At 33.3% G+C, this 22,172-nt stretch overlaps 4 protein-coding genes across 5 annotated transcripts in view; all 4 read right to left on the reverse strand.

Annotated features, from left to right (window-relative positions):
- The window catches only part of inaE (inactivation no afterpotential E), a 45,821-nt gene extending 42,174 nt beyond the window's left edge, over positions 1-3,647 (reverse strand). Inside the window, exon 1 of the mRNA XM_018549894.1 lies at positions 3,553-3,647. Coding sequence (XP_018405396.1) covers positions 3,553-3,647 — 95 coding nt within the window. The remainder of the gene's footprint in view (positions 1-3,552) is intronic.
- An 8,968-nt stretch (positions 3,648-12,615) lies between these two features.
- Positions 12,616-14,459, reverse strand: Gmer (GDP-L-fucose synthase-like protein). Its single transcript, XM_018549881.1, has 6 exons — positions 14,272-14,459; positions 14,043-14,157; positions 13,820-13,948; positions 13,535-13,748; positions 13,300-13,437; positions 12,616-12,874 (listed from the first exon to the last, which is right to left on the reverse strand). Exons 1-6 carry the CDS (start codon positions 14,394-14,396, stop codon positions 12,639-12,641), a joined length of 957 nt encoding a protein of 318 aa, XP_018405383.1. The 5' UTR covers positions 14,397-14,459; the 3' UTR covers positions 12,616-12,638.
- Positions 14,460-16,652: 2,193 nt separating this feature from the next.
- The window catches only part of LOC108781807 (aldose 1-epimerase), a 12,402-nt gene continuing 6,882 nt past the window's right edge, over positions 16,653-22,172 (reverse strand). The window contains exon 4 of the mRNA XM_018549888.1: positions 16,653-17,034. Coding sequence (XP_018405390.1) covers positions 16,687-17,034 — 348 coding nt within the window. The 3' untranslated portion in view covers positions 16,653-16,686. The remainder of the gene's footprint in view (positions 17,035-22,172) is intronic.
- LOC108781808 (aldose 1-epimerase) lies at positions 17,116-22,161 on the reverse strand. Of its 2 annotated transcripts, none has more exons than XM_018549893.1 (4): positions 22,075-22,161; positions 20,291-20,499; positions 18,346-18,713; positions 17,116-17,679 (listed from the first exon to the last, which is right to left on the reverse strand). In XM_018549893.1, exons 2-4 carry the CDS (start codon positions 20,496-20,498, stop codon positions 17,182-17,184), a joined length of 1,074 nt encoding a protein of 357 aa, XP_018405395.1. In that variant the 5' UTR covers position 20,499; positions 22,075-22,161; the 3' UTR covers positions 17,116-17,181. The 2 variants fall into 2 exon arrangements, with proteins under 2 accessions (XP_018405395.1, XP_018405394.1); XM_018549892.1 differs by lacking the exon at positions 22,075-22,161 and adding an exon at positions 20,806-20,901.

Raw genomic sequence — 22,172 nt, forward strand, 5'->3', positions numbered from 1 at the left:
AAAAAAAAAAAAAAAAAACCGTATCGTATGAACGAGCTCTTCGTATTGAAAAACATAAAAACGGAACGCGCGGAATCGTTTATTGATAATTCGAAAATCAGTAAAAGCAAAAAATAGAGAACTTGTTAGTAATAAAATTTCCTCAAAAAAATGTAATAGATAGTTTACATGCAGGGTGCTTGTTAATTGAGTTTGACGTTGTATCGTATAGATTCGAAGCTTCTAACAAAATATTTCAGTCACGAAAGCGAATGGCTATCGAATGGAACACGAGTATGGGGCCAATGAAAATGAAAATAAACAATCGTCTTTTCTCTTCAGCCCCGTTGCGCCTATTTATTACCGTGATTCCTCGAAAGGATAAAAATTGCAGAGATACGTGCAGACCTGAATTCGAGACTGTCGGAAATATAAAGGAGATCGGATCGCGATAGAAATAAAATCGATAAAAAAAATTGCTGACATTCGAGTAGAAGAATAAAAGAGATTATCTTTATTACTTTGCAGGCGGCACATTGCATGTCATGAACAGGCTGCGAGAAGCGATCATCGCTATCATCGCTAATAATATACGGGAAAAATGTTCTCGCGCGACCGACTTTTCTTGAAAAACAATGATCGGCTACAACGTACGGAAAATAAATATATATAGACAATAAAAACGGATCTCTCGGAAATAATGTTAAGATAAATAACAACCGCGGGTCTCCGAAAATTCTATATTTCATCGCAGTAAATAAAACAAGATAATTTCGATAAAACGTTTTTTAAACTTTCTTTCTATATTTTCCTAATAAAAAAAGCTCGCATGCTTTCTTCTATAAGATGCAGATATTTTCACTTGTTATTTTCCAATCTCCGTTGTGTTCTCAGAATTATATTAATTGTAATATCATTCATTCTGTTAGAGGGAGCCAACATATATAGAGTGAGATATTTTTGTATCATCCTCCATTTATTATCGTTTGTAACTCTCGTAATCTATTTGTATTTATAAATATTATTGGAGAAGGTGTGGAACGAAATGTTGTGATATTTTTATCAACGCGGTTAGCTGTAGTTTTTATTCAACAGGAAGCATATTCAGTCAACTATCCCTATATATCGATTGCGATACATATGTAACATTTACATTTTGACTCGAGGAATGCATGGCACATACGAGAGATATGCGGGAGATATCTAATGAACAGTGCTAATTTGCGAATAACAAAGAAGGCACTAGAATCTGTATAACCCGTGCGTTTACACATAGCGAACTCTGAAAATAACAAACCAATACCCCGTTCCAAGAATAATCAAGGCCGTACTCGCACTCTTGAAAATGATCCCCCGTTTATATGCGATGTCATTATTTTCGCACCCATTCTTCGTGCATTCGATTGCAAAAGTAATCTCAAAACCATTGGCATGCTAATGGGCACAATCACGATACATGAAATAAAACTCGAAACGCGTGCATGAATCCGCGGATTCTTGTTACATCTAACAAAAATGGGGATATTTTTTATTCCTACACTAGAACTCTCTTTCCTATATTTTTGCCAGATATCAACCATATATTTATTTCATTTTAAAAGTGAACACTAATTCAACTGTAGAAAACTGAGATATTTAAGATAGAGGTATGTATAAGGTTGATATTAGGTTATAATGCACTACTTTTTACTTTATTATATGCACTTATTATAAGTATTCATTGAATTAATTTAGATATACACAAGTAATTCAAATTCAAGGTACCTTACGCGACATTGACAGAATATTTAAGTAAAATAAAAAATAAAAAAATTCACAAGCGCAGATTCTCACACAGATTTTGAATTAATATCCTTTTGTCAAAAATAAAGATACATTTATTGTACACAGAAAAATGATAGATTTAAATATAAAGAGTAATCTTTCAGTTGTCAAATAATTGATAACAATACTTTTCTTCAACCAAATTTTAGACAGACAAACATAAAGTCAGTTCTATATAAAATTTCGGTTTAAAAAAAAAATTAACTTAAACTTAAATAAAACTTAAAAACAATTCAAAATTGTCGAAAATATATTGCATATGTTTGGTTTTCCCTATTTCGGAATTTAATTTTAAATTCTATTTTCTCTAATTTTAGATACGTCATATTCTAGGAAAATACTAGCTGCTTTAAATTCACGAATGTGCTAGTCAAATCGTTCTAGTTAAATGCACATTCGTGATACAGATACGTGGTGCATATTCGCGCAATCAATTAGTAGATCGCAACGGAAATGAATCGACTGGAATCCGTGAGAGAGTTCCTAATTGGTGCATGTAAAATCAAATATAGGTATAGATCGAGTTCGAGAATGCTATCCATGATAAAACATGCATAGCATCCATTAATCTTCGAAGAAGTAAAGTGAATAATATTCTGATAAAATTGGATTGTTGAGAGAAATTTGGTAAATAACATTTTAATATCCTATACAGAGCATGAATTCAAATCTGTGTGCGACGTTAATTGACTAAATAATTATAGATATTTTTCTAATCTTTTTCTCGGAGTACAGTTCTAAGGAATAAAATTTGCTCGTGTAAACCCAATCAATTTTTATATATGAAATTTTAATTTAAAGAAAAAAGCACAAAGAAAATATTACGTATGACAAAGTATCTTCCAAATTTCTCCAAAATCAAAGAATCTGTTACTAGAATGATTCAAATTTTAAATTATTATTATGTGAGGATGATTATATGGGAGACAGTTTTGTTATGTTCAGGTTAAATTTCAGAATAAATTGCATGTCGATTCATTAATAGTTGAATCACATGTATTTTCGAATGTTTCAGATAATTTCTTTAAAAATTTATGATACATTATACGCGGTTTAAATGCACTCACACAAATGAATGCATATAATAAACAATAATCTTAAACGATTGCTTTTAGTTCGAACACGATTTTAATTGCAAAGTTTAAATGTAATTTTTTACTATTCAACAAAATGAAAAGATTACCTGTTCCATTCTGTAAAAATAGATAAATTTTATGATAAAAACACTTTATTAAAAATCACCGTATCAAATACGTTTAGAAAAGCATTTTACAGATTGAAATCCGTACTTTTCAGATCTGTATTTTATAGAAAACGGTTTTACTGATATTTTATGGAATTACATAAGCATAAGTAAACATTTGTGTGCAATTTTTAATTCACACAGTGGAACTTGGCACATTTCGTCAAAAATTTTGAGATTTGCATCTTCATTTATGTTTACATAACTTGATAAAATATTCTGTAAAATATCAATACGACCGTTTTCTAAAGTATCGATCTGAGAAGTACAGATTTCAAACTGTAAAATACTTTTCGAAACATCTCGGTACGATGATTTTTGATGACAAAGTTCTTCTCTATCTTAAAATTTGCCCATTTTTTGCGGAGTGAAACAGATGTGATCCTTTAATTATGTCCGAGTAGGGTACAATTACTTGACAAGAACTAAAGTTAAGTAACAAAGTAGATTTCATAATATATATTTTCTAGGCCCTGCTTTTCATCCCTCTACTTTACTCCACTCACCATATGAGATGTACGATGAATAGAAAAACGCCGGGCACGACGAGGTCGTCGCTGCCGACGCTCCAGCGTCGTCGGAATACCACGATACCAGGCATCTCGCGTCGCGTCGTCGTCGCCGCCTTCGTCGTCGTCGTCTTCCATCCAACAAACCGGCGACTGCGAATTCACCACCTCACACGCGAATCACCGCGCGACTCGCTCGACTTGTCCGGCGACCGCGGCAAGAGAACAGCGGCGATCGACGACGACGACGCCGACGTCGGCGTCGCGTGCCGTGCCGACGAGCGCACTGACAGCTGTAACCGTGACTCTTCTTATCACGTTCGTTGTCCATTCTTCGGCGGCCTTGCCGACGACGCCGCTCGTCGCCTTCACGGCCTCCAAGAGGCTATCACTGACAGCGTGACGACGAGCGACGCGACGCCGCATCGCGCCGCTCGGCGCGATAATTGTCGCCCGATACTCGCACTATTATTCACTGATAATATCGCTAACTACGATGACGGTTAATCGAGATGCAAAATTGCCAGGGTGTGTCCTTCAACGTCCTTCACGAGGTTCTTATAGAAGTTCGGGGATTCTATAAAGATGGATGACAGTTGAAACTGAAACAAATCAATTTTCAAACACTTTTATGCTGTTATAATTTAATAAATGCAGACATTTTTATGCTATAAATGTGGAAAGATCGTCTTCTCTCTAAGATCTTTTTAATCAATTTTGCGTTAAAACAATACATTTCGTTAACTCGCACATGCGCACATCTGTCTATATAGAATTCTAATATCCTTCATATGTAAATTAAAAATTCTATAAATATAATTTTCAAGCACGGAAGCAATTTTCCCGATAAAATTTTCCTCTCAAAGTGAAGTATTCTCTATGCTCTTGACAATAATAGACACTTTATCGTCGTACGCAATTTCCTCTCTCTTGAATTGTTTATAACACATTCGGTTTCGCGCTATAATCGTTAAGAAAGATATCCGCTCACATCGCTGCGTGACGTCGTCAACAAAATCTGTTTTGAAAGCAAATGTTCGATAAACAGCAAGCATGGAAAGTATTCCGAGTGTGGCAACGATGAATGAAATTGTCCAAGCTTCACTCGCGGAGGAAACTCGAAGAAAACGGCACGGCACCGGCACGCCGCGCCGCAAACTCACTCGCCGTACTTCAAAGAGGTCGAGTCGTGCCCGTTCGTTTAGAGTTAAGTATCTCTGAATTGTGCGAGAGAAACTTCCCGTCAGAACTGCGAGGTATCTCTTTCTTTCTCTCTCATAAATCATCTCGCGAAAGCACGTTTTGTTCGTGATTCTCCGCCATCTCCGCGCGTGTCACGTCGTTCGACGATTAACTTTTCTGAATGGATATTTGTAAAACGTAATGAGAGCGCCGTATATATGCGAGAACACGAGAATCTCCGTGTAACAATTTTACAATGTAACACGAATTTTATCGTATATATAACCGTGTATAAGCAGGGATCGATTAGATTGCTATAATAACGCGCAAAATTTTGGCGTGCATTCGATGGAATTTAAAATACTCATAAATTATGCTGTATTTCATTAACTATTTTTTATTTACATTTCACTTGTAGAAAAAAAAAATCTGCTGTAGACATTGTTTATTTTTTATTTAAACTTTTTTGTATTGTATTTTGTATTAGACTTTTATATATTTTCACAATATGCGCCAAGTTTCGTTTTACATTATAATCGCAACGAATTCGTCAATTAATCGAGCAATTCTGCACACAGAAAAATATCATTCTACTCTGCTAAAAAAAAGTGATTAATTTTTTCTTATAACTTTTATTAAAAAATATTTTCTTAATGGTGGTCTTAAATATACTTATTAAATATACTTATTAATAAATTTTAGAAAGAGATTGAGAGGGAAAAACTCATTATCATGTAAAACAGGGATTTATTTTCTTATGAAAAGAATATTATATAAAGAAAAATTTATCGAAGAAGCAACTCTCTCTTTATGTAACGAGCAAATTGAATTTATTTGGTTTTGATAATCATAATTGAGAAATATATATATATATATATAATATATTTTATATAATATAATGTATACATTTTATACAATACATATGCATATATTAAACTTATTAGAATTCAGAATTTCGAATAAATTTGATACTTGTGATGAACTTATGATTCGCAGATCTATGAACTTGAAACAAGTAATTAATATTTAAATACATACAGTATTCCTTCTAATACAGTTTTCTTTTTTTTTAAAAAAAAAAGGAAAAAATTTCAAATTTTTTGTTTCGATATTGCTTCAAAAGTACGTTGGTTCCACACAATTTCTAAATGCGAAATGTTTTCGACAGAATAAGGCATAAAGCAAAATATACGTCGTACAAAAGTCATAAAGATTTTATTTCTGGTTATTTTCGTTTCTGCAAAACAGTTTGAAACTCGACAAAGTTTCAAATGGCACAGCCAACGACAAAAGTGGCGTATTGAAAAAGAAAACATTTAAATTGTTCAGTATTTTATATCGGAGTAGTGTTGTAACAAATACGAAATAGTGTATAATAATAACAACGAAAGCTTTGTTATTCACTTGACAATTATACAAATAAATGTTGACGTCAAAATAAGTTATTACCTGTAGCTTTTTTAAAGAAGTTTTGAAAGAAATAACGAGAAGAAAGGAAAGTGATTGATTTTTTAACGTGTGTCGCTCATCGAGGAATTGCAGTCGAAAAAATTAATCCTGAACAGAATGTACCTACAAAACTTATCCGTGCATATATTTAACAGCGAAAATATATAGAATAATGCGTTACTGCGACAAGATATTGTAAGCTTTATAAAATAAATTAATTAAAATAAAAAAATTGTTGATGGACTCTCGACATTTTGCGCCGATATAATTATGTCTTCAATAGCGAGTGAGATTGAAAATACCCATATTACAGAATTTTTATACATGTTTTTTTCGTATTTGATTATGTATTCGTTTTAATTTTTATAATATCATTGTACATCGTTAACGATAGTTCTTAACATTGAGAATGACCTAATTAAGGTCGAAACGTTTGTTTTTGAATTTTATTAAATTTTATATTTATTTTTAATTAATGACTGTTTATTACTAAGACCTTTATATTTTAACTAATATTTGGCTCGTAGCCCTATTTTATATTAATTATTTTTTGAATTTATTGAGCCTTGTTATATACATATTTTTTTAATTAAAATAAATTATTAACAAGTACAAATTAAATTTGTTCTTTTTTTTCGAGTTCAATCGTGTTATTAATGGAATAACTAGAAATAAGCAAATACGATTCTGTCGAAAATATTTGTACTGTTTAGCATTAACTAGCTCTTAATTACACGTCACGAGTTCTCCAACCTAAAGGCACCCACGTGAACAAAATCACAGACAAAGGAACCTATCACATCGAGTTAAATCAAATATACTGTTTAAAAAAAAAAGCATACTTAGTGCTTGTCAACGCGGACGCACGTACGATGCTAATTTTCCAAGCCTACGCGAGTACGAATATAATCAATATCGTTTAAATTAAATTATCATACATCAACGGCCGTTTACGCGTCATGCCATTTACCAAGCAATGCATTTAAAATTGCGTTATTTTTACTATTGCAAATTACTACCATGCTATAATCGGTTATCTCCGGCAATATAGCCCAAACTTTAAAATATAATAAATTAATTTTGACACGTCATTTATCCTTTGGATTGGAAGTGATGAAAAGAAACAATGACTCATCACAAACAGCCGACATTACAGTTTTTCATATCGTAAAATTGTGCGTTTACTATTAAATTTTTGTGCGTCATTTGGATAAAGTCAATAGCTCAATATATCGAAAAATCAACAAAATTTTCAAAAAATTCAGCTTTACGATGATCAAACTAAAAATTTGATTTTATTTTTAAGATTGAGTTTTTTTAAAGAAAGTTTTAGATATTACAAATTAATGAAATTTAGAAAAAAATAATATACGATTGAGGAATAATAAGATTTCTACTTACATCGATCAAATTCAATGACAATTGAAAAACATAACAAGTGATATACTTAAAGGGAAATTAAGAGCTTACTTTCTAATCAAATGGTATATTCTATATGCAAATAAACAATTTTTATTAACGTTTATTCAGAATAATTTTTCAATAATCTATACACACCTCTAACGATGTCAGCCCTCTTATTTTCAATGTTTCACGACTGACGATCACCTGGTCGTTCTTGAATAACCGAACTTGTCCGTTCTCGAGATCTTTTTCGGAGCAGCGCGCTCACTGCGTGAACGACGACGCTGTGTCGACGGCGACGACGGCGCTCGGCTTCGGTTCCATCGGCCGACCGATATATCACTGGCGCGCGACCCCGCGCGTCTCTTTAATCCTCTCACTCTCGTTAGACGCCTTCTTGACAGCCCGCGTCCTTCTTGAGAGCCCGCGTGCCTTCTCGTGAAACATAAAAGGAGAAACAATTCGCGTTTCGTTTACGCGTCGACGCTCCACGCGACGACGCGCGTTATAAGATCGCCAAATAGCGTCGATCGACCTGTTCGCTTCTCTTAGCCCACTGAAGTGCTATCTGAAGAGATATCTGCGACGGAAGGGAGCAGATCGACCGCTACCGGGTTCGAGATCGCCCCGGAACTTCGTGCCTCCTTAACATCATGTTCCGTTTGATTCTCCCCTTTAAATAATGAAATATCGAAAAATTCGCTGCCGCACCACGCTATATATCACCGGCCACGTGCCGACCAGTGCCGACTGGTGCCGACTCTGCTGAGAGTGTGTGATCACGTTGCGTTCGCGCCACCACCGTGAGAAGAGCACATCTTGGTACCAACGAGCATTGTGTGACACACACGTTAAACTTAACCGAACTACCCCGAGGCGCGACTGACTGAACCGTGCCGGCTTCGAGATGGCACCCAAGATATGCCTCCCTCCTTCTAACCAGCGAATCTCCCTCCGTCGCGGCGGAATCGAAACGCGCTTGCGTCTCGACGCCGAGCGTCGCGTCGTCGCTAGTCGTTGCACCGCGTCGCTTTGCACCCCGGGAAACGTTTTGTTCCATCTCTTCCTCGCGTGTGTGCGTCGCGTCCCCCTTTTTTCTTTTTTATTTGATTTATCTGCGGCTGCCGAAATACGTTCCGCAAGTCGATCTCCGCAGTTAAATAATTTATTATTTAACGTACAGAGTGATGCGCAACCATTTTTAAGAGTCACTTTCGGAGAATTATTTTTTAGAAATATAGGTGAAATACTTTGAATCGCGTAATGATTGTTCCGTTTGCATAAAATAGAAAATATAGTTTTATATTTTCGACTATGAATTGGCGGGTCGCAAAAAATTTACAGGTACTCTCTGTGGACCGCAGGCTATGCGCGTCACTGATCTGTAATCTAGCACGTCGTATTCTTCATGTGACAATTCTTTCTGGTTGATTTGTGTGTATACATACATATACAAATCACGCGTATACTCCTACAACGATTTTGTCTGAAATATCTAAAAATTTAGTTAAATGCAGATCTTCAAGTATGTAAATTAAGTCATTAAAATAATTATGCAAAAAAACTCAAGCATGATGATTTAAAATACCTGTAATATATTAGGTGTACAAATTAATTCTCGGCCCTACCTTTCAGCGGCCTTAGAACCCGTTTAAATTGAACTCCCCCCCCCCCAATATAGTTTTAAAATGAGATACAATCGATATATGTAATACTTATATGGATACAATACTTGATCCTCCTGCAAACATAATCTGAGAAATCAGCAATAAACACGATATCGTTCGAAAAGCAACATTTGAGGTACTGCCTTAATTCTTTACGCGTTTCAACTTAAAAAAAGCACGGCTGAGGCAAAAGAAATGATTTGTTCGGCTTTGGGCGAGAATGCTGTATCGTACAGTACGTGTGAAAAATGGTTCCAACAGTTTTGAGAGGGAAATTTCGACCTTGAGGATCGTGATGGTCAACGAAAAAAATTGAAAGACGTGGAGTTGGAGGAAATTTTGAACGAGAATTTTTGCCAAACGCAATTAGAACTTGCAAATACGCTTTTAGTAACCCAGCAAGATGTTTCCTATCGCCTGAAACAGCTGGGGAGGGTTTGCAAGGAATCCCGATGAGTCCCTCATGAGCTCAATTCCGAAAATAAAAGCAGACGCCACGATATTGCTCTTTCCTTGTTCTCTAGGTTCAAGAAAAAAGATTTTTTGCACAAAATTGTTACTTGTGATGAAAAGTGGATATTGTACGAGAATCCTAAAAGATGAAAATCATGGATCCATCCAGGTGAGCATCGCAAAAACCGAACATCCATACAAAAAAGGTGTTGCTATGCATTTGGTAGGATCAGAAAGGCGTGATCCGTTATAAGTTGCTCCGACAAGATCAGACCGTGATTGCTGAGCTTTATCAACAACAATTGATTCGTGTAAATGACGCTCTTGAAGAAAAAATAAGGCCATTTATTGGCAGTGAAAGAAGGAAGATGATACTGCTGCAGGATAACGCCCGGCCCCATACCTGGTAAAAAACCTGGAAACCATCTCCGATTTACGCTGGGAAATTCTTCCTCATGCTGCGTATTCTCTAGACTTAGGCCGGTATTCATAGTCAGTTCTTATTTGAAGACTGTCTTAGACGCGAATGCAGCCATTTTATTGGTTCGTGATATCTTAAGACTGAACTTAAGACGGTCTTGAATATTATAAGAACTGACTATGAATATCGACCTTAGCCCCTTCGGATTATCACCTATTTCGAGCCCTACAACATCACCTAACTGATTCTCGATTCAAATCAGTTCAAGAGGTCGAAAAAAGCCTTGATGAATTCATTAATTCAAAGCCACCATCATTTTTCCGATCTGAAATACGGCAATTGCCTGGGGAGATGAAAAAGAATGTATAGATAGCGAGGGAGGTTACTTTGAAGATTGAATTTGTATTCATGTTTTTATAAATAAATGTCAAAGTTAGTCAAAAAAGGCCGAGAATTAATTTGTACACCTAATATTTCTACGTTATATTATTATACAATTTTATTGATCTAATTATCCGTAGCATCCAAAATATATATTAATCAATTATATAAATTTATAAAAAATATTATTAAACATAAAGAATCATCACTTTGACCAAATATGGCGTTTTTTACTTAATCATGTGTATTTAGACCGGTATTCATAGTCGGTTCTTATTTCAAGACTGATTTAAGTTATGTCTTAAAATGCTTATAATACAGCCCTCTGATTGGTTCGTAACACCTCAAAACTGAACTTATAATAATAATCTCATCAGTCAATTTTTTCATTTAATTAAAGTATCTATATGTAAGATTTGTACAATATACTGCAATTTTATTAATCATAAATTATTATGAACAGTTGCAAAAAATTATAAACTTTCACTATCACTCTTTATTTAACATCAACTGTTTATTTCGTTTTCATGTCCTTTGTTAGTCAACCATTTTAATTCGATTAGTTCAATGTACTACACTATAAGAATGCTAAGAATAAACGAGCTGCAAAGAAAATAGCGATGTTAAATTTTTCATCGAAGAATTGTAATTTAATCGAAAGACTGCGAGTGAAAAAGAACCGGTTATATCCGATTCTATTAAAGTTATAAGGTTAATTATATCTGCTCGGGATCGATCGATTTCGATCTTGGTAACAAAAATGTTGTATGAATAGCGATACATTTTGAGAAAAGCGACAATTAATTTTTCTCGGGGGAAACGATCACCAGAACGAAGTCTTTCGTGTTGCTGGTTGGAGTTCGATAAAGACACACACTTCATCTTTACTCGAATCGATCGACATGACACGGCGGTCGCTCGCCATTGCTAAAATTACCGTGACCTTTTTTCTTCAACTAACCGATCTTTTATTTCCTGTCCATTATTCTCGGGATCTGGGCCGATTGTACTGACGTTGGCTAATTAAAATCCTTCTCTTTACCTTCGTATTATCGAGGATATTACAATAGCTGTAATGGACAATGGCTGTAAGTGGACGGACATCGTCCTTTAGTCGGTTTTTCAATTCAATAAGACACAAATTAATTTTTAAAAAACGTCAAACGGATCTTCGTTATCTAAAAGGCTTTAGCATGTAAGCTCTTAGCAGTATATATGCGACATTTCAATTTCGGATATTTTATTAAAAATTAATTTAATCTCAAATTAAAAATTCACTAATATATGAACAGAAGTTAGAATAGTTTTACTTCCGATCCTGTATCTCTTAATTCAGAAAAATCATTTTCATGAAAGAAAAAATTAATTCTAAAGATCTAGAAAAAATTATAACAAAAAATATATATATAACATGTATATACACTATATATGTATACATATATGAATAAATTAATAAAAATCTCGGACTCTTGTCGATTTGTTTTATATATTTATTTAATTATATATTATATATATGTATATACATATACATACATAATATATTAAAGATGTGAAAGGGGGGGGACAGAGCGAGAGGTTCTCGATGTGACTAGTTTAAAACATAAAACAAAATAATTTTCTGCTTACAATAACTTACAAAAATTGAAAATTCATTTACATTTCACATTGTAGTACTCAATAAGTCGCAGTACAAAGCGGTCTGTCGACTAAAGTTATGCGCAAACTGACCTAAAATATACTTAAGAGTGCTGCGAACGAGCGAAAATAAATGCATCGCCGCAGGTGTTCGCCTGGATCTATGTTTAGTATGCGCATCGATAGGTAACTTTCCAAATCAATAAAAATATTTACGTATCCTCAAATGTTTATTTAACAGTTTGAAAATACTCACCGAAATTACTATGAATTTTAGAGGCCTTGATTGAACTAGTCTATAAAAGTTAACAAAAAGCTTTGAATTCGCTCTTTCTGAGTAACAAATACTACATTTTATAAAGATAATTTACTTCAAAAATAACTTTTTAACATTATAATAAAATTATACAATTTGTGTGTATATATATGTGTGTGTGTGTGTGTGTGTATATATTTATGTGTGCGTTATCAAAATTTGCAACTCCATTATTTTAATTTCTCGCTTGATCGTAGTTTTTTATATACCAATCAACTGTCTCTTTAATCGCTTGTTTGAAAGGCGTAAACTGAAAATCAGGTAGGTACTTCCGTAATTTTGCATTGCTTGCTGTTTTTTTGAATTGTCCATCCGCTGCCGACGTGTCATATATCACCTTTCCCTTAAATTCAAAAGTTTGCGCTAACGTCTCTGCTACTTGTGCTATCGATTTTTCTTGCGCTTCGTCCACTAAAAATAATCGTTTTTCTTTTACAATTTTTGTTATAAAGTTAAACAACATTAATAATTACAATATTACAACATTGTTCAATTTTTTGTCAACGACATGGAACTTTTATTTCTTCCGTCAACAAAAGTCATCAAAAAATAAAGGAAATTCCTTTAATGTTGCAGATTACATAAAATCTACAACAATTCTGGTATATTTATTATCATATGTTTTAACGATCTATTATCAAAAAATTTAACTTATTCTTTACAGATTAAAATTTAACCATTAGTATTGAAAATCATAATATTAATTGGTGATTTTAAAGATTCCATGTTACCGAGAGTAAAAATAGTAACAGCTACAAAGTCATTGATAAATAATGTTTACTATAAAGTTAAAAAAAGAATTAGGAAAATAATACTATATTTAAATGAATAATTACCCGATAGTATAATTGGTTCCACAGAATTATATTCTCGCAATACCCAAATTATTAATTTTGCTAAATCTATGCTATAGATAAATTGTCTTAAGGGTTTACCAGAACCCAATACAGTAAACACTTTATCTTCTGTATTTCCTAATAGAATTAAAATAATTTGATATAAAGTTTAAGTAATATTTATATATAAAATTTATGTTCTCAATCAAAACACTGATAGATGCTTGTTTTATACCATCTTTGCATAAATCGTAAAGTCTTCGCATTAAACCAGGTATTACATGACTATCATTAGGATGAAAGTTGTCATGTGGACCAAATACATTACAAGGAATTACACTAGTATATAGCCTGCCATGCTGATCATAGTAACCTCTGTTAGCAACATCTATGAGTCGCTTGGCATGACTATAACCATAATTTGAAGAATGTGGTGGTCCATTGTGTACCTGAAATACACGTAATATATGTATTAATCTATATACACATTAATTGTAGTTATATCTAATATATATATTACCATAGTTTCATCTATAGGATAAGATATTTTATCAGGAAATATACAAGTGGAAAGACATGAGACAACTTTCATGACATTGTTCTCGTAAGCCATATGTAGAACGTTATCATTCATGTGTATATTATTTCGCTGCAATAAAAAATATGAAAATCACGATTAAAGTTACAATAAAACAAATTAATACACAAACTATGAAAGATACCATATCCTTCGTGAAATTTACCAGAAAGTCTAAATTATGTGACATATTGTGGAAGAGACCACCGACCATAGCAGCTAAGTGAATGACATGTGTTGGTTTATGATACTCGAATAACTTACGTGTACTCTCCTTATCACTACAAAAGTCATTTAGTTAAAATTAATGTCATTTAAAGAGCATTTTTGCAATTGTCAACACAATCTTGTTAACATCTGGGTTGATTTAACCTCAGTTACTTAATCTAACCTACCACAAATCTGCATCTTTGGATCCAACAAATATCCACTTCTCGTTTTCTCTTTTGTCATTCTCGATAACATTTTGAATAGCTCTACCAACGAGGCCGCTACCGCCAGTTACAAGCACAACATTCATATCGCATTGAAGAGATCCTGTTAAATTTCGAACGTGGAATAATAAAAAGGAGTAAAATCTCTGCAATTTAAATCCTTCAAACCTCAAGGCACCTCAAGATACCATTTCATGCAGCGAAGCTTCAGCTCATGGCACAGAGTAGCGGGGAGCACAGCTTTTGCATAACGCATAAAGCATGTGCATAAGGAATTTCATTGGCCCATTTTCTTATGCATGAGTCAATGGACCAATCAAATTCTTTATGTATATGGTTTATGCGTTATCCAAAAATCTGTGCTCCCCGCTTAACCATGGCAGATAGAAAAACGTAAGGCCGTAAACGTAATCAGTAAGCGAATTGACCAATCACAGTTGAAAACGTGCGGCGGCAGCTTACGTTCTTAACTGTGATTCGTCAATTTGTTTACTGATTACGTTTATGGCCTTACGTTTTTCTATGTGCCCAGGGTATTGATCATGAAACTTTTGCCCTAAGATGAAAAGTAAAAAGTGAAAATTTTTGCCATTGAAGTTAATGGAGAAATTTTTCACTTTTCACTTTTCATCCTAGGAAAAAAGTTACATGATCGATATCCAGCACGGAGTAATAAGGAGATCAAGCTCGAGAATAAAGCGGGGAGCACAGACTTTTGCATAATGCATAAAGCATGTGCATAAGGAATTTCATTGGCCCATTTTCTTATGCATGAGTCAATGGACCAATCAAATTCTTTATGTATATGGTTTATGCGTTATGCAAAAGTCTGTGCTCCCCGCTTAAATATGGGCTCGAAGCACGGTTTCGGAAAACCCCATGAAAAATCAAGATGTGATTTTAGCGCCATCGTGGGAAAAGTTGGAAGTATTTGACTGTCACGTGACATATATTTCGATATATTTCGCTTTCTCTAACCTACTACATTTCGATGTGTTGCGATGTATTTTCCGACAGGTGCGCTCGGATCAGTTCTTCTATAGTGTTCCTATATAAGAGTTAAGACATACCGCCGCCATTAATAGCAAATTTACATTGTTAACGCTGATTTTGTTGCGTGTAAGTTAACTACTACTGTAGAGAATATAGGCGAAATATATAAAAAACAAAAGCTGAAAATTTAGTGGGTGTCCAATTTTTTCGTTTCATATTATTTATCGAAACAGCACATCTTTCAACGTCCTTTGAAGGAAAATAACACATTTTAAAATTTTTGATAGATGAATTAAAGCATCCTGGAGCTGCACACCCGGGTATTATAATTTCTATTTATTCTTATGTCAAATGCTTATATTAAACATGTGAATTTCTGCTACTTGAAACTTGCGGTAGGCTATTACATATGGCGGATTTCGACAGCCAATCAAAAGTTGGGACCGCTATTGTCCTAACTCTTATTATAGGAACACTATTCTTCTATACAGCGTTTTTTTCCGACACCGTGTTTCGAGCCCATCTTTTTCATGGCCGACCGCTTAAGCTTGATCTCCTTCTTATTACTCCGTGACTCCGTCCTTACTCTTTCTAGGTCCGTCAACACGAAAGATCAAAGAGATTTCGCCGCATGCTCCGTCCAGTACTATATGTCGATGGTCCATTCTTAGGCCGTGTTCGGAAATGCACTGCCAGTACTGAAAATCTATAGTTCACGTTACGTATATTATAGATTTTCAGTCTGATGACAGTGCATATCGCACATGCCTTTACTATGTCGATGGATATTACCGAGATAGCATATTTAATAGTAGTACGAGTACTCGTAAAACTACGTAGTTTTTTCTTTTGAGGAAGAAACAGATATAATTGGCAGATACTCCTTACTCCCAAAAGCCTCCTAATCGTTATATTTTTGTAGAAATTGATAATAAAATACGACAAACTATAAACATCATTAATATAATAATATTGAAAAATTCCAGTTTGAAAATGTATTTCATTGTGTAAAAACTGGTGATGAAATATATTTTTCAAATTATGTGTATTTGTTGCTCTAAAATGAATTTAAGTATAAGAATATAATTATATTCAAAATACATTAACATTGAAATAAAATACAGAAGACAGGGGACAAAAGTAACAGGGTACAATATAGTAACACTGTTAATATTTCTTAAACTACCATAGATATATATGTATGTGGCCGTATGGTAAAATTTTGTAAACGGATCGACATTAAATCGTTTATTACAGGTTGATTTTCGTAGAATCTATCGTATACATCTATACGATAGATATATAAAATATACCAGATATAAAATTATTTATTATTTAATTTCGTTTAATGTTTCAAAGTTTGTAGCAGAAAACAGAAATGCGTTAATTTTCTATTCCAAATTTATACACGACAACGTGATTGTACGTATTGCCTGGTCGCAGCACGCTGTTTGGGAAGTTTTTATGGTTTACAGCGTCGGGATAATTTTGCGTTTCCAAGCAAAAAGCGGCGTGTCTGAAGTACTTTGCTCCGTTTTTGCCCACGATGCCATTTTCAGGTACAGAATTGGTCGTGTAAAACTGAACGCCCGGTTGATTCGAATATACTTCCAAACGACGTCCCGAAGGTGGATGTACTACTTTGGCTACAAAATTGACTTTTCCATCATTGGACGACTCTGGCAAGCAGAAATTGTAGTCATAACCGCCATTCGGTACTTTGTCGATGACATCACCGAGCTTTGTTGAGTTTATTACAGGTTGATTTTCGTAGAATCTATCGTATACGATAGATATATAAAATATACCAGATATAAAATTATTTATTGTTTAATTTCGTTTAATGTTTCAAAGTTTGTAGCAGAAAACAGAAATGCGTTAATTTTCTACTCCAAATTTATACACGACAACGTGATTGTACGTATTGCCTGGTCGCAGCACGCTGTTTGGGAAGTTTTTATGGTTTACAGCGTCGGGATAATTTTGCGTTTCCAAGCAAAAAGCGGCGTGTCTGAAGTACTTTGCTCCGTTTTTGCCCACGATGCCATTTTCAGGTACAGAATTGGTCGTGTAAAACTGAACGCCCGGTTGATTCGAATATACTTCCAAACGACGTCCCGAAGGTGGATGTACTACTTTGGCTACAAAATTGACTTTTCCATCATTGGACGACTCTGGCAAGCAGAAATTGTAGTCATAACCGCCATTCGGTACTTTGTCGATGACATCACCGAGCTTTGTTGGATTCCTCAAATCCATTACGCTATTCGCAACTGACCGAATCTCGCCGGTAGGAATGCTTTCGGAATCCGTGACCGTCCAACGATCGGCGTTCATCGTGATCACATGTTTATACAGTTCTGCTGCGTTTGTGGCCTGAGAAACAAATTTATGATATAATGATCCATAACACTTTCGTTATTTATGATCAATCAATTAGCTGCCTAATAAAGTTATTGTTGTATCTGTGACATAATTACAAATTAAATTATGGTGTAATAAATCTGTTTCCTGTACGGTGAAGGCAATATGTTTGTACTTTCTACAATCAGTTGTCATCACTCATATCGCACTAGTGATACGTCAGAATTATAAGTCATAAAAAATCTTAGGGGAAGCTTATATATATCCAGAATAAATCACATTGGATTGTTACAAAATTTCAAAAAGATGGTAATCCTCAGGACAAATATATTATGTGAATCATAACATAATTTAAGTTTTAAATTGTAAGAAACGTGGAATTTGATCATCTTCACATAAATATTGATTAATAACTTATTATGACACATTATACTGACTCGTTTACAATTCGCTCTCGACTTCTGATCTATTACTAACGACTTATTGTAGAAAGCATATAATGATAAAAATATCCTAAAACGATCCGCATTCATTGTATGTGTTCTTTCTAACTTATTCTTTTTCAATTTGTTCCTTGTTTTTCATTCAATGTGGAATATGATGCATGAGAAGATTTATTGTTATCTCCTTGTCTTTCTCGAAAACACAAATACTTTCAGAAAGAAATGTACTACGTACGTGTCCAGCGAGATTGAAATAGCCGTGATTCGTTAAATTAATCGGCGTTGCCTTTTCGGACTTGGCTTTCATCTCTATGCGCAACTCTCCATCATTCGTCAGTTGGAAGCTCACTCTCGCCGTTACTGATCCCGGATAACCTTCATCACCATCCGGACTGACCAAAGTCATCACCACGCAATCGCCTTGAATTGTTGCATCCCATACCTTGAAACTCCAACCGCGAGTACCACCGTGGAGGCTGTTCTCACCTGTATTCTTGGATACATTATAACGTTGGCCATCCACAACAAAAGTTGCTTTGCCGATACGATTCGCAACTCGTCCAACGGTGGCACCAAAGTATGGATTATTCGATGAAAGGTATCCTGAAATGTTGTCTTTCCCAATTGAAATGATCTTATCCCCCCCTTCCCAGCAACTTTAATTTATATCCTTATAAATTTCTGTATAAAAAGCTACTTTTATGTCAAGCATATTAATTATAAAACTTTAGAAATGTATTTTATGTTTTAAAATATTACTGTGTTACTTAAAATTAATGTATTTTTTTACAGTGTACAATTATTTTGATTTATTACATTTTAAGTAATAAATTCAGAAATAGTGCTCCTCCAAAAACCGCGGTTTTTTTCGGTAACAAACAAAACTAGTTTTAAAAAGACACATGCATGTATACACATGTATACAATGTTTTAAGAATGGGCTTGTGATTTTGTCTTGAAGTAGAAAAAATTATACTTTAAGAACAAATAAGACAGTTTTATTCCTCATTTTAATATGAGAAATCTTTTAACAACTATATGCTTCAAATGTTTATAAATATAAAGATCATTCTAGTGACCGTATTATGTAAACTAGGTCCATCCTATCTTCTCCCTTACCATGGAATGCAAGACATTCTACACAAAAGCAAGTTTATCTCCTCCTTGCCAAAAAAAGCATATAATTTTTTATTCAGGTAGATCTTGCTTTGTGTAAAAAATCGTACATACAGGGGAAGAGATTGGATGGAACTCGGTTTACGTGAAAAGTCGGTCATCCCTCCTGGACAGGGAAGAAGTAGAATGTCCATATATTCTTTTCCTTTTTGCGAATGTTTTACTTCGATCTCATGTCTAAATAGATGATAATGTAGAAAACTAAAACACTTTATATATCAACATTTCAATAAAAAATTAAATTATCTTATAACTACTTGTATTTTATTCATGCGGACGAAAAGATGCGTTATAATTACACACATTCTAATTTTACTTTTTCTTATATCCATAATCAATTTGGTTATAAAACATGTCAAATTGTACATTGAAAATGACCCGATTGGAGTTGAAACGTTTTTGTTTTTAGTTAATTCGTATATTAAGATTTTTTGAATTAAATTTGTTTGTTTAACTAATTGACTCTTTGCCCTTTCTATTTATTTATACTGTTTTATACATTTAGAATCTTATAACTACTTTTATTTTTTTTATTAAAATTAGGATTTTTTCTACAAAAACCATAAGCCTCCTCTTAAAACACGATATACACGTCTTTTTATAATTAGCTTTGTTTATTACTGAAAAAACCGCAATTTTGGGGGAGCACCACTTCCTAAATATTTACCATGTTCTATAATTAATCTTTAAAATTATTATATTAACACAATGAAACAAGAAAATAATATAATAAATTACAATATATTAATTTTTTTACCTAATAAAATATATTTTATTATAATTAAAATTTATTTTATTTGTAATTTAACTCTTACTTCGCTCTTTTTAATGTTATTGATTATTGTTATATAAAAGAGAGTCCTCGAATTTTTCTCAATTTATTAAATTTATTTTTTTTTACAATTTTAAGAATAGATTGAGCAATGATAAAATTGATTTAATAGAGCAAGAACGTGTTATCAAATATTTGTTTATATGTGAACAAATAATTTTTATGAAAATACCTTCGATGTTGTCAAAGCCGAGCACGACGTCCGTTAAATTTCCTTCTTTATCTGGCGTTCTAATGGCAGTCACCGCCGCACCATATGTTGTGACATCGACCTCTTGACGAGCTTCATTTCTCAACGTAAACTTCTTGATTTCTTGACCATTTACAGAACCCCATGTTGTAGTTGTAACGGATCCTTGAGCGATCGCAGCCATGCTCATTCTAAATAAAAACAAAAGATTGGTGTTTAATTGAACAATTGAAGCAACAAATCTTTATAGAACATTCAACACAAATGTAAATGATAACAAATGATATAGTAGGACAAGTTTGCATTACGATTTCGACAAATCTATATTTACAGATTTGTCTTCAATTTAGAGAGGTGTAAAAAGGAAAAAGGTAATTTGAAACACTGCGCGCTAAAAATATATAAATAGATTCCCTTGTCACCCTACAAAATTATTGCAAAGAAAAATTCCAATATTAATTTGATTCGACACTTATTGATGGCAGTAAAATACATACATGTTCTACGTATAGGTTTGTGAATACCAGTAAATTTACAATGTCACACGATGTAATTCTTATCTCAAGAAAATAAGATATCGCGCACATAAATTCATTACGTAACAATAAGAAACGCGATATTTATATTGCAACAAGATGATTTAGAATAACAATGAAAATTAAAAAAAATATAGCTTATCTTTAATGTATTTTTATATTTAATTATAATTTATTTTTAATTTATTTCTATATTTAATACTGCATTTTTGGAGCTTGATAAAAAATATTTTGCGAAAAGTATTATTTTCAAACTTTTTAAATTTTATTTATAGAACATTTTTTCTATCGCGATAAGGAATTTTTGTTGTGCAAGAGATCGATAAATAAAATGAATAAGTGTATGCTTCTTACCTGAGCCAAGAGAAGGCCAGAAATAAAAAAAGGCATAACATTGTTAATTAAAATTTTTGAGTAACTGCTATCGGTGTAAGATATAAACGTGTTCTGCGATCTGCAGCACGATACGTTTTGCAAGTTGTTTTTCTCGATTCTTTATTTGCACAGCTTTCATTAAATTCTGTGTTTTATAAGTGCGTCAAGTATCGCAAGACTGACCATGCACGACAATTTTCAATGTTTCTTCAATGTTTACACAAGGTCATACTTATTAGCTAGAAAGGTCTCTTCTTAGAAATTGCACGAATAGAAAAAAAAATATGATAAAAAATAAAGAATAAGAAAATTTCATAAATTTCACAGATTTTTAATTTTTAAATAGCAATTAATTTCAGAACAATCAAATTTCTTTTTCTATCTCCATTTATAGTATTTATTCTATTCTCATGCTGAAAGGAGTTGAGAAAAATCAGAATTAATTTTTATATTCTCTAATTTTCTTTGTTCTACATTCGATTATGACATTTTAAACAGTTAATATAAAATTCATAGTTTTCATAATGCAAATAATATTAAAGTAGCTAATAATTATATTTTTACATTTAATCTTATAAGAGTATAAAAACTTAAAATAAGATTACTTTTATAATTAGTTATATAAAATATATTTTTGCAGAAATGAAATAAATAAATCATTCTTGTATTGTATATAACGCAAAATTTTCATCGAAAATTTGTTGGTAATACAGAGATTTTTAGATCTTTTGACACACACATCATGGCTATGGTCCATTTGCTTCTTCCAAATACTATCAATGCTACACCAAATGCTATGCTTGGATTGATCCATAACAGTTCCGAATGCTACAGTTGCTACGTGAACCAACCTACCTCCCGAGACAATTGGAGCAAAAACGATGATATTATCAGAATTACTGGATGCACTCCGAAGCATCAAATGACCAGTCAGTGTTATAAATGCTCTGTAG

Source organism: Cyphomyrmex costatus, unplaced genomic scaffold (assembly GCF_001594065.2).
Source record: "Cyphomyrmex costatus isolate MS0001 unplaced genomic scaffold, Ccosl1.0 scaffold908, whole genome shotgun sequence".
NCBI classification, from domain to species: Eukaryota; Metazoa; Arthropoda; class Insecta; order Hymenoptera; family Formicidae; genus Cyphomyrmex; species Cyphomyrmex costatus.

Coding starts and splice junctions, on each gene's coding strand:
- Gmer (XM_018549881.1), bottom strand. CDS start 14,396: ATGAATGTTGTGCTTGTAACTGGCGGTAGCGGCCTCGTTGGTAGAGCT. Junction 14,158..14,271: donor TCCAAAGATGCAGATTTGTG/GTAGGTTAGATT, acceptor TGACTTTTGTAG/TGATAAGGAGAGTACACGTA. Junction 13,749..13,819: donor ATCCTATAGATGAAACTATG/GTAATATATATA, acceptor CGTGTATTTCAG/GTACACAATGGACCACCACA.
- LOC108781808 (XM_018549893.1), bottom strand. CDS start 20,498: ATGAGCATGGCTGCGATCGCTCAAGGATCCGTTACAACTACAACATGG. Junction 18,714..20,290: donor CGGCTTTGACAACATCGAAG/GTATTTTCATAA, acceptor ACAACATTTCAG/GATACCTTTCATCGAATAAT. Junction 17,680..18,345: donor ATTTCAATCTCGCTGGACAC/GTACGTAGTACA, acceptor TTTGTTTCTCAG/GCCACAAACGCAGCAGAACT.